The sequence below is a fragment of the Doryrhamphus excisus genome, chromosome 4, assembly GCF_030265055.1.
Source record: "Doryrhamphus excisus isolate RoL2022-K1 chromosome 4, RoL_Dexc_1.0, whole genome shotgun sequence".
NCBI classification, from domain to species: Eukaryota; Metazoa; Chordata; class Actinopteri; order Syngnathiformes; family Syngnathidae; genus Doryrhamphus; species Doryrhamphus excisus.
Genome location: NC_080469.1, coordinates 8,849,678 through 8,862,681, shown reverse-complemented (window position 1 = coordinate 8,862,681; position 13,004 = coordinate 8,849,678). Strand labels below are relative to the sequence as shown.

General features: G+C 39.5%; 1 protein-coding gene across 3 annotated transcripts; it reads left to right on the top strand.

Moving 5' to 3' along the window:
* Positions 1 to 3,792: 3,792 nt before the first annotated feature.
* Positions 3,793 to 10,875, top strand: LOC131128283 (eosinophil peroxidase-like). Of its 3 annotated transcripts, XM_058070986.1 has the most exons (19): positions 3,793 to 3,881; positions 3,971 to 4,033; positions 4,172 to 4,256; positions 6,147 to 6,322; positions 6,424 to 6,556; positions 6,661 to 6,787; positions 6,872 to 7,078; positions 7,268 to 7,622; positions 7,689 to 7,849; positions 7,928 to 8,186; positions 8,248 to 8,418; positions 8,497 to 8,734; positions 8,810 to 9,009; positions 9,118 to 9,162; positions 9,653 to 9,682; positions 9,805 to 9,834; positions 9,916 to 9,945; positions 10,121 to 10,207; positions 10,328 to 10,875. In XM_058070986.1, the coding sequence occupies exons 2-19, from the start codon at positions 3,973 to 3,975 to the stop codon at positions 10,717 to 10,719; spliced, it is 2,787 nt and encodes a 928-aa protein (XP_057926969.1). In that variant the 5' UTR covers positions 3,793 to 3,881; positions 3,971 to 3,972; the 3' UTR covers positions 10,720 to 10,875. The 3 variants fall into 3 exon arrangements, with proteins under 3 accessions (XP_057926969.1, XP_057926968.1, XP_057926970.1); XM_058070985.1 differs by lacking the exon at positions 3,793 to 3,881 and having other exon boundaries at positions 3,888 to 4,033; XM_058070987.1 differs by lacking the exons at positions 3,793 to 3,881; positions 9,653 to 9,682; positions 9,805 to 9,834; positions 9,916 to 9,945 and having other exon boundaries at positions 3,888 to 4,033.
* Positions 10,876 to 13,004: the final 2,129 nt, after the last annotated feature.

Sequence of the window (13,004 nt, the reverse complement as noted above, 5' to 3'; positions counted from 1 at the left end):
TGAAATACTGCCAAAAATGGACCCTAGAATATGACTCACACTCATTAAACCCCTTAAATGGAAATAAAATGTCCAAAAAAAGGACTCACTGATGAGTAGCTGTGCCATTCTTGTTCATTCATTCATTCATTTTCTACCGCTTTTTCCTCACGAGGGTTGCAGGGGTGCGGGAACCTATCCAATCTGTCTTTGGGCAAGAGGCGGGATACACCCTGGACTGGTCGCCAGCCAATCACAGGGCACATATAGACAAACAACCATTCACACTCACATTCATACCTATATGGACAATTTGGAGTCACCAATTAACCTAGCATGTTTTTGGAATGTGGGAGGAAACCGGAGTACCCGGAGAAAACCCACGCATGCATAGGGAGAACATGCAAATTGGAATTGAACCCTGGTCTCCTAGCTGTGAGGTCTGTGCGCTAACCACTTGACCGCCATGCCGCCCGCCATTCTTGTTAATCACCTCAAAATTGTTTTTCCGGAATGCTTGATGCCAGTGTTTCCAAGCTAGTGTAATGTTGCTCCAAGTAGTGAAAGCATGGAGGAAAACATCTCAATTGGGATCTCCTTGTCATGCCAGTAACATTGCAACCCATCAGGGCTGTCAAGGCTACATTTTTTCCCCTTCAGAGAATATGATTTATCTTTTTTAAATGTTTGCATACAGCCATATGTGTTGGATCCTGAATCCAATCCCGAAGTAGAGACTGTACAGTCTGACATTTCTCAAGAAAAGAGGTTACTTCAATACGTCTCTCAATGGTAAGTAGTTTTAGCATTTTAGCATTTTAGGCGTCCGTAACATCTATCCATCTATACATGTGTTTTGCGGGACTACCAGTGTTTCAAAGGCTTGGGTAAAGCCACTAATTGTGGTGGGAAAAGGGTATTAGCAACCCCCCTCCCTGTATGCACACTATATAATGCAACACAGACAAGCGCTTTTGCTCCATGACTTACACAAAATAAACACAGTTAGGACACTGATAAATTGTTACTTACTGCTTGCGTTTCTGACTCTTCGACACAACCAAGTAACGTTGGAAAGGCATCAGGCTTCAGTAAGTTTGTCAGCTAGTGCAGCTACATACTAGCCCATGTTCACAAAACAGTCCAGTGTGAAATGCCGTTGACAGATTAAAATGCATTTCTTTTGCTGGTAGGGAATCAGGAACTCCAACCACTTGTGCCTGATGGTGGCGTCTTTAGGAATTGGAAACAAATGTTACTTTCCAGTACGAGCCATTGCTAGCAATGTAAACAGAGAAGCGGAGCTTGGGGGATGGCAGAGAGCTTATCAGGCTTACAGCCACGTCCATATAACGAAATCCGCTCTTCTGTGACATTATAAAGGGACAGTTTTTCCACTCCTTCTGAAATCGAGCGTTCAGAGCCATCCCAAACTTCTTTCAGGGCTCACTTCCAAAGGCACAAACCTCATTATCTGAAACATTGCCCTCGTTTAAAACGAGAATACAACATTCTAACTACGTTTATAGGTCAGAAAAGTGGAAAAAGCATAATAGGTCCCCTCCAAGACCCAACAGTGTAAAATGTAAATTCTTGTCAACCGGTCTTGTGCAGTATTCATTCATTCATTCATTTTCTACCGCTTTTTCCTCACGAGGGTCGCGGGGGGTGCTGGAGCCTATCCCAGCTGTCTTCGGGCGAGAGGCGGGGTACACCCTGGACTGGTCGCCAGCCAATCACAGGGCACATATAGACAAACAACCATTCACACTCACATTCATTCCTATGGACAATTTGGAGTCACCAATTAACCTAGCATGTTTTTGGAATGTGGGAGGAACATGCAAACTCCACACAGAGATGCCCGAGGGTGGAATTGAACCCTGGTCTCCTAGCTGTGAGGTCTGCGCTCTAACCACTAGACCGCCGTGCCGCCCCTTGTGCAGTATATTTTATTTTATTATAAAGTATTGCCAACTTCAGGTCAATATCATGTTTTTTTTTTGTGAAAAAAAAAAATAATAATGTAAAAGCATGAATCTGTGGATTTTCGCCCAATTAAAGTAATGTTAAACGTAAAATCTTATCTTGCTTCAATTTCTAAAAGATTGCACCAGAAGTCATCCTTTTTCTCACCAAGCTTCTCATTGATGGTCTTGTAGTTTATTGGTCTAGTTTATTCCATGGTCTTATGCAGGTGTAATATCCCTGGGGTCCTTTTTCTAACACATTGGTCTTGCACATGATGGAGAGGTTTGAATGGGAGAGAGTGGTTCTGTAACTGGGAGACTGGTTCTGTCTTTTATCCACATGAGTTGAGTTTAGAAGTACAAGTAGTTTCCTAATTGGACAAGTGCTTCATGGGCACAGATCTATCCGTGGGGGTCAGAATGCTTGCTGGTTGGTAGAGGGATAAAACAAAATCCTTATTTCCCTCAAACAAATTCATGTATAATATTTATTGAATGTGTTTATTTTGTTCTGCTTATTTATTTTATATTACATGTGTCTCTGTTACTGTAAACCTATGGACTACAGGATGGACCAAAACTGTGCATCACTAAAATGCAACAAGTAGTATGTTAAGCATGCTTCAAATACATAAATAATAATAATAATAATAATAATAATAATAATAATAATAATAATAATAATAATAATAATTTTTCGTTCCATTGACAAAAATTAAGTTCTGATTCCATCATCCCAGACACATCAAAAACAAATATTGAAAAAATAATTTCAATACAGGGTGAAAATATAGAAAGTCACAAAAATTGCAACAAGTAGTATGTTAAGCATGCTTCAAATACATAAATAATAATAATAATAATAATAATAATAATAATAATAATAATAATAATAATAATAATAATAATAATAATAATAATAATAATAATACAATTTCGTTCCATTGACAAAAATTAAGTTCTGATACCATCATCCCAGACACATCAAAAACAAATATTGAAAAAATAATTTCAATACAGGGTGAAAAATGGATAGAACAATAACAAAGCCTTAACATTCTGTATTTGTTTCAAAAAGTTAAGGCAAGTATATATACTTGCGTATACTTGTTTTTCCTCCATCCCCATCAGGCATATCCTTTACTGTATGAACACACACCATTTTCGGTAATCACGCATAGTGTCTTGTCACGAAAGCCTCTCCGGGAAGTTGTTCCGCCACTTTTCTTGCGTCTATTGTTCTCTGAATATTTCCATTACACTTAGCGTTGCCACCAATTACAAAACTACAGTGTAGAAAACTTGTCTTGTCTCTTATGACCCATGAAGGTTTTGCAAACGACCACCAAATAAAAAGGTCTTAAAAATCTATATTGCAAGAAAGAAAAGTAGATTTCCAAAATACATTGTTTCACAATTCAATATGTAGGAAAAGGATTAGGATGAAGTTTATTTCATTCTACTCCTTCCCATTTTCACAGCAATTCCTGTATTATATTTGTTCCACTTTCTGTGTTCCATATATTGTTTGGCATTAAAATAAAATAAAATTAAAGCATACAGAGTTTCTCTTCCAGTAAAAGTAATCATAAAATAGTAACCTTTTGACAGAAATATTTGAGCGGAAATCATAAACAGCTAACATTTCGTCAAATTATTTTCTTTTATTCGTTTTGAACAAACAAATGGCTGAGTGTATAGACGTTGTGAGACGTTGCTCTTCTACTTGTCATAATTATGTCAACTACAGGTTGAAGTGGTTGAACCAGGAGGCTTCCTAAGGCGGAACTAGGAAGCACAATATTAAAAAAAAAATGCTCCAAATTCTTGGTGACGAAAAGTATTTCCATGCAGTGGCGGTGCTATAAAAGCTAAGAGCGCAACAACTAAACGCCCAGAATTTACACGCATTGGAGCTCTCTTTTATTTCAGGTTATATCCTTATGATTTTTCTGTTCATTTTTCATTTTTAATGTCTTCATCAACGTGATGTGGAAATATGTTTTTTTTCCCCTTTCCAGATATGTTTCGGGGTGTCTGCGTCCTGCTTGTGGCGCTTTGGCTGCAATGGCAAGTGGATGCACGTAAGTGTATATAAGCCGAATAAACAGATTACATTGTGTATATTTAACAATAGTCCCATGCTTATTCATACTTTCTAAATACAATGAATGTTTTTTTTTTAATACAATGAATGAATGTATGATACTGTATGCTTTCAGAATATTTGAGCAGGGAGGCAATTGAAAACGCTGTTAACGCTGCCATCACTAAAGTGGACTCTGCATATGAATACTCAAGACAAGAGTGAGTTTTTTCGTTTTTCGGGGAAATTTTTGTCAACCTGCTAAAAAAAAAAAAATCAAACAGGCTCTCAAGAAGTGGCAGTCATGGCTATGAACTTGAACCATACCGTGTCTGTACACACTGGAATTCAGAGGAAAACATATAAAAGACTTACAACGAAAAGTAAAACTAGCTGCTTTTCAGTGGTGGAGATCACTTCAAGAATTAAAAGATTTAAGCGTTTTTGAGCGTTATATTGTTACTGATCTATATTATGACAAAACAATCTTGTTGTGGATTCCACAAATACATTAGTTTTTGCCTTGTTATGACAGGCCAGGGCTGTCTATTTTGACATTTTAATGTATTGATAATCAGTATTTAAAGACAGAGTTTTGCTTTATTATAAATATGGAAGTCCAATAATTACTGGTACTGATAATTATCAGTATGATAGATAACGAATGATAGATTTTTTTATTATGAAAAATGATATTTTATAATTTTTTTACATTTAGGCTTTTTTGGTAAAATTATATTTGTATAATGTGCTTCAAGCCACCAAAAAACAAGTTGGAATCATTATTTATAAATATTATATTTTGTAATTTGAGTATAAAAAAACCTGTTTAGGACCTTCTAAATATGGGTTTAACATAATTAGAGCAATTTAGTCATTAACCTACACTCCTATAGTCACTTTGTAATGTACAGTAGTACTGACAGTAAATAAGCCATTTAAGACTAAAATAAGACGCGTTTGTACGTTAAGTATACATATGGTAGACAGGAAGTGACCTTGGAAGTTGAGAGTTGAGTTTTATCTTGCCATGGGTTAGAACTGCAACAGTAGCCTGTGTTTTTCCAACCATCCATTTTCTATACGGCTTTAACTCGGGTTGTGGGAGGTGGATCACACCCTGAACTGATTCCAGTCCAATTGACTGTTGTGTCTTTTGTTCCACAATGAAGTCTGTTGTTTGCGTGTCTCACCAAAATTACAGTAGCATTACTGACACCTAGTGACCTGTGTAGAATCCTACATCAGCATATTTGAATGCATTTTTGAATGCCTTATATTTTTGTTCATTTTTATGCTTGAAAATGCTTAATTTAGACAAAAATACATAACACTGGATTAAATACGCATTTTTAAAATTAATTAATACAAAATAGTGGCATACTACAAAACTCCTTGTGGAGTTTGCATGTTCTCCCTGTGCATGCATGGGTTTTCTCCGGGTACTCCGGTTTCCTCCCACATTCCAAAAACATGCTAGGTTAATTGGCGACTCCAAATTGTACATGGGTATGAATGTGAGTGTGAATGGTTGTTTGTCTATATGTGCCCTGTGATTGGCTGGCGACCAGAGTCAACCCAAAGTCAGCCGGGATAGGCTCCAGCATACCTTGTGAGGATAAGCTGCATAGAAAATGGATGGATGGAAGGAAAACTATAATAGAGTGAAGACATGATATTCAAAGCCCAAAGTAACGAGGGACGATTGAACATTCAATGTTTAGTAGCTAAACTTTATTACATTGCCATCATCAACACATATGTTTTTATATTTTTCAATGTTTCTTCTCTTTTCATCTTAACACAGTAATTGCCAAGCGTTGCATCATATTGCTAACACTTCCTCGTAACAAATTATATGTACTCACCTTTTCTTGTGCGTATGTGTGTTTTGCTGAGCCAGGGCAGGATATATTATTATTCAACGCTAGCATACCCATTGCAATACCTCGCCAAGGCAGAAAGCATCTTTAATGCATGCCTGAATGATGTCGCTCTTCAACTTGATTTCATTACAATGTCTATGTATGCATTTATAGCTATTCTAAGCTAACACTGGTGCATTCGGCCCAAGTATCATAAATGATGATGATGATGATATGCCTCTGCAGGTGCCTTGATCGTGTCAAACGGAACGCAGCTAGGCCCCAGGATGTATTACGCTTGCTCAAGCAGCCTGTGGGAATCTCACGTGAGATAGCCCGATCAGCTGATTACATGAGCAATGCGATAGACATTATCAAAAGATCTGCGGAAAGACGTCAGAGACGTTCTATCAATGCCACAGGTATTGTATTAATATTGCTATTGTTATTATTATTATTATTATTATTATTAAGAGACTCTCAAAAATACAATTAGTCACTGGTCCTTTGCATGTGTTACCAGACCTGCTGTCTGAGGAAGATCTGGAGTTCATTGCAGAACTGACAGGCTGCTCACCTCGACAGCGCATCCCCTCTTGCAGGACAACACCCAACCTTGACGTCTTTCGCACTGCCAGCAGCGTCTGCAACAACAGGTAACACAGAAATGTCTCTTCCTGGTTCTTTTCCCCTTCCCATGTACAGTAGCGGCATTCAGTAGCTTTTACTTACAGTATGTGGCTAATTCAACTTCCTGCAGGTATAATCCCCGATGGGGTGCCTCCAACATACCCTTTGCACGATGGCTGCCTGCTGAGTACCAAGATGGAATCTCTGAACCTCGAGGGTGGGACCCTATCAAAATTAATGGATTCCTTCTTCCTTTGGTATGATCATTCCATTTAGCTTGGACAGAAGTCATCTACGTATTTGAAAGTTTGGGTTAAATAATTTCCTCCATCACATTGAAGGTCAGAGAGGTGTCTAACCGCATTCTTACCACACCCATCAATGATGTGGTGAGCGACCAAATGTTCTCTCACCTCTTGACCACCTTCGGACAGTGGATGGATCACGACCTGACTTTCACACCTCATTCTCCAGTCATCCGTTCCTTCAGTAATGGCCTCGACTGCGATGAGAGCTGCGAGCGCACTGAGCCCTGCTTCCCCATCGAGGTCGGTGTTTCTGTCTTGCCGTCTATGTCACACGTGTCACACATGAACATGAACATGAACATGAACATGAACATGAACATGAACATGAACATGAACATGAACATGAACATGAACATGAACATGAACATGAACATGAACATACCCAAGCAAACCGTCGCACACACTCACTGCAGCTTGTCCTCTGAACAGATTCCCAAGAATGGTCCACGCTTTGGCTCCCAGGAATGCATCCCCTTTTTTCGCTCAACAGCCACATGTGGATCTGGACCCACAGGCTCCATCTTTGGCGCCGCCACCATTCGGCAACAGTTGAACACCCTGACATCTTATATTGATGCGGGTCAGGTGTACGGCTCGGATGATATCAAAGCTCAGTCCCTCCGAAACCTCAACACAGATGAAGGCTTATTGAGGGTCAATACAGAGTTCACTGACGAAGGCCGAGAACTGCTTCCCTTTACCACTATGGGAGCCAACTTGTGTGCGACACGAGCTCGGATCACCAACGACCCCAACGCCGAGGAAGTGCTTTGCTTTTTTGGCGGTGAGTGGCACGGTGTGGATGTATGGATTCCAACACTATTCATCTGACTCCATTTTAACTTTGAAGGTGATGAACGCTCCAATGAAAACATTGCTCTGACCTCAATGCACACACTGTTCTTGCGTGAGCACAACCGGCTGGCTCGGGCTTTGCGCAAACTAAATCCAAAGTGGGATGGAGAGAGAATCTACCAAGAAGCACGCAAGATCGTTGGAGCATATCTTCAGGTTAGAACTGGGCTCAGCCGCATCAACAATTAACAAAGTCAAAATCCTTCTTTGATTGACATTTTTGTTGTCTTCTAGGTCATCACTTTCAGAGACTTCTTGCCCGCCGTGGTTGGTCCAAAAGTCGTATCCAAGAAGCTGTCCACCTTCCCTGGCTATGATGACACAGTAGATGCCACTATCTCTAATGCATTCGGAGCAGCTGCCTTCCGATTTGGCCACTCAATGGTTCAACCCTTCCTTTTCCGTCTCGACGGGAGCTACATGGATCACCCGTTGTACCCTTCTCCATTGCTGCACACAGCCTTGAACACACCATGGAGGGTCGTCTTTGAAGGTAGGACTATATCTGGAGGTGTTTGACCCCGCTTTTGCATAACACATTTCACTCATTTCAGGTGGCATAGACCCCATCGTGAGGGGGCTTGTGGGTCGACCGGCGAAGCTGAACGTTCAGGATGCCATCATTACGGATGAACTGAGAGACCTGCTGTTTAAATTCTCCTTTGATATGGCTCTTGATCTGGCCTCTCTCAACATGCAGCGTGGACGAGACCACGGAATCCCAGGTATTCATTTAGTCTTCCTGCACACAGTACCTCAGAATCTCAGAATGTCGCTCATGTACGTATATTACCCTTTGTCAGGATACAACCGATGGCGCAAGTTCTGTGGTCTGTCACAACCGCAAAATGAGAAGGAGCTGGCTGAAGTGCTGCAAAACGAGACTCTGGCTTGGAAGTTGTTAGAACTCTATGGCACGCCTGATAACATTGATCTATGGCTTGGAGGAATTGTAGAACCTCTTGTGTTCGGAGGAAGGGTTGGACCTCTGTTCGCTTGCCTCATCGGAACTCAGTTCAGCAAGATTCGTGAGGGAGACCGGTAAAGACATGATAGCAAATGAATGGTTTTAATATGCTCTCTCTTACAAAATATATAAATATATTTTCTTTCTAGACTTTGGTGGGAGAACAAAGGAGTATTTACAGAGGACCAGAGAGTCTCTTTGTCTCGAACGTCATTTTCCCGGATAGTCTGTGACAATACCGGTATCTTTGAGGTTCCAGAAAACGCCTTCCTGTTCCGGCCCCGGGGCTCCGGTTACACCAAATGCAGTGACATCCCTATGTTTGACCTGACTCCGTGGCAGGAGCCCCGTGAGTCCCACCACTGAAATCTCATCATGATATATATTTGACAAAATGTTGCTATTCTAAGTGTTTTGGAATGACTGACTTTCCTATTTTTCACTGTATTTGTTGTAGCGCATGACTATAAAGACTCTGAGATCCCCACCCCATACCCACCAGGTAAATCCAACGTTACTTTGGGAGTTCTGAAATCTTATAAAACATTTGCTAGTACCAGTAGATTGTGCCAGTCCTTTTTTTTTTTTTTTTAAATTTCGGAATACTAATTCCCCACATTTAAAGTAGAATTCATTAGACTACGTAAGTACCCCCAACTACCCACCAGGTAAATCCAAAGTTAGTTTGGGAGTTCAGAAATTCAGAATTTTTTATTATACAACAAGCTACTATTACATTTTGTATATCACATAACTGATAGACAGACTGGTATTTCAGGAGTGAAATTAGGTTTATTGGACATTGGATGTAAAATATGCATGAAAACAAAATTAGACAGGTATACACTATAGGCCATGTACCTACCCCCAAGTACCCACAAGGTAAATACAAAGTTCTGAAATCTTTGAAAGTATCTCTTGATAGAGTATGCCAGTACTTTTCTATATCTGAATACTTTACTAATTCCTCACATTTAATGTCTACACTGTAGGCTATAAAACTTCCACCTCGTACCCACCAGGTAAATACAAAGTTACTTTGGGAGTTCTGAAATCTTTGAAAGTATCTCTTGATAGAGTATGCCAGTACTTTTCTATATCTGAATACTTTACTAATTCCTCACATTTAATGTCTAACCTGTAGACAATAAAACTTCCACCTCGTACCCACCAGGTAAGTTTAAAAATAACTAACTAAATGAAAAATAAATAAAAACTAAACAAAAATTCCTCACATTTAATGTCTACAATTTAGGCTATGTATCTACCACCTCGTTCACAACACGTAAGTGTATATGTATCCATATCTCTCTATCTATAAGAAAATAGGCTATAGCAGAATTGTGTGCATTGTGATGACTGGTTTTTAGCACACCATTTCCAAAATAGTTGTAATAAAATATTATTCCAATACTTCAGCATGTTGGGCTGACTAATAAGAAAACATTCCTTGGTTCTAGCAAAAATCCCGAGGACCACCATAACAACTTCAAAACCCCAGATAGACACTACAGTCAAAGGACCTGCTACCGTCCCTGGACCGAAAGGTGAATGCTAAACTTCTTGTAATTATTGATATTGAAAGCTGATCTCCACAATATCACAGTAAAGATTTGATGTTAGAAGGTTTGATGTTATTTACATTTTTTGGTTTTGTGCACCAACAGACACCTATCATGAGAATGTGGCCTTCTCTGTGCGACTGGGCAACAACTACCCTAGTCCTGGTGTTGCTATCCCCTTCTACGACATCATCTACAATGCACAGAACAGCTATAACCCCAGCACAGGAAAATTTACATGCCCATATACCGGGGTGTATGAATTCCAATTTTATTGCACAATCTATGAGCATGCTGCTAGCGTAGATCTGATGCGCAATGGAGAGTTGATTGTGCATTCATTCACAACCAAGCAAGATGGCTACATCACAGCCAGTGGAGGCACATACATAAAGCTGAACGTCGGAGATGAGGTATGGCTTGTGGCTAACTATGGTGGCAATGGTCTGACCAGAGACAGCTACTTCTTAGGACGGCTAATATTCGTTGAAAGTTAAAGCTTGTTTTTTCTTTGTGCCAAAAAGGCAGTGTTGAAAATTTGATCTATTTGGCTTTTGCATCATTTACATACTTTTAATGTCTGATTAAGAATTAAGGTTGGGACATCCATGCAAATAAATAAAAGAATGAATATTGTCTTTCCACCACAAGAACACCTTTCATTTTTGTTCATATTTTCATCTTTAAACCTCCAGAGTTGATTTAATGTCTACCAAACTCACACCGCCTGTGAGACGTGTTCTTAAATAGACCAGTAGATAGCGCTGATATACAAAGGAACTTGAAGTAGGTTGTGGCGCTCAAACCTATAGTACTACATGCCTTTTCTTTCAAAGCATGATGAGGAAATGTGTGTCCACAACAATCACTTAGTGTTATAGAAATTAATGTGTTTGCAACATTTAATAGACGGATCTGCACTCCCTCTGAAAATAAAAAAAGTTTAGATGACAGTACAGATTTATTGAAGCTTGAATTTCAAACATTAGGTTGACTCCCTTCATTCCTAAAATACCAGCACAAGTGTTTTGCCCCATTTTAAAGAAGTATTGAAGTGAACTTAAGAATTTTAAAATATTACATGATCAGCAACACTAGAAAGCACGGTGTCCAAAGAATGGCCTGGGGACGATTTGCACACACACTTTTTAAAAAATTGGCCTGTACAAATAAAGGCCTTATAATTTTCAGTATGTGGCTCTCAGTGGAAAAAGTGTGGACATCCATGTTACACAGAGTACTGCAAAAACAAAACATGAAGTCAAGTAAGGGCCCACGGTGCAAAGTACTTTTTTCACCATGCACCTAATTGTAACAGTATTGATGTAAAATCAATACATCTCCTTATCAATTATGTGATGTATTCCATTTTAACTTGATGCATGTTCAAATAAAAGTAAACCATGACCATTACCAAGTTGTCGATAGTTACTTTTCCCCCACTCAGTGTTGGTGTACTTAATGTTGTGGCCAAATCCAAATGGGGAAAGTGAATTAAAATAATTAAATTTTGATCGTTTACAATGACTAATTACTAATGATTGCAGTGGTCCACATATAATACTATGTAGTGCATATTTTTTTTTTTTAGAAAATAGGCAAAGTTGGTTTTACCCCACAAAACCATCAATTAACAAAATAACACAAACACACACGATTCTGCTCATGCACCCACAATTTGTATATCAAACTAAATATCAATGTTCTAAGACAATAAACATGTACCTTGGTATCTAATATAGAAAGTGAAAAAAAAAACAGTGACATGGCAGAAGTTGGGCTGTGTGCCATGTTTGACTTGGAATGCCGTGAAAGCACGCCACAGTAAGTTTCAATGCTTATGTGTTGTTGTTGGAACCAGAAATGTGTGTTACGGATGTAAAATGAGACAGGCAGAAACACAGAGTGTCACCCTCAATGCGCCACCGGTTTGGTATACTGCTAAGCGGGAACCGGAGACACTCCCGTCACATTTCCATACAAACGGGACAGTATTCTGCATGCTAAACAAGCAGGTGAACGTAAGCCAAGGCAAAATTTGAGCCAGAATTTTGGTTGTTAACCTAAAAATGTGTGCGCGGCGGATGTTAACCAAGTTACCACTTTACTGCAGTTCAGCATCCACATATTACATGCAAAACAATACTCAAGAAAAGAGGTTACTTCAATACGTCTCTCAATGGTAAGTAGTTTTAGCATTTTAGCATTTTCAACATCGGTAACATCTATCCATCTATACATGTGTTTTGCGGGACTACCAGTGTTTCAAAGACTTGGGTAAAGCCACTAATTGTGGTGGGAAAAGGGTATTAACAACCCCCTCCCTGTATGCACACTATATAATGCAACACAGACAAGCACTTTTGCTCCATGACTTACACAAAATAAACACAGTTAGGACACTGATAAACTGTTACTTACTGCTTGCGTTTCTGACTCTTCGACACAACCAAGTAACGTTGGAAAGGCATCAGGCTTCAGTAAGTTTGTCAGCTAGTGCAGCTACATACTAGCCCATGTTCACAAAACAGTCCAGTGTGAAATGCCGTTGACAGTTTAAAATGCATTTCTTTTGCTGGTAGGGAATCAGGAACTCCAACCACTTGTGCCTGATGGTGGCGTCTTTAGGAATTGGAAACAAATGTGACTTTCCAGTACGAGCCATTGCTAGCAATGTAAACAGAGAAGCGGAGCTTGGGGGATGGCAGAGAGCTTATCAGGCTTACAGCCACATCCATATAAGGAAATCTGCTCCTCTGTGACATCATAAAGGGACAGTTTT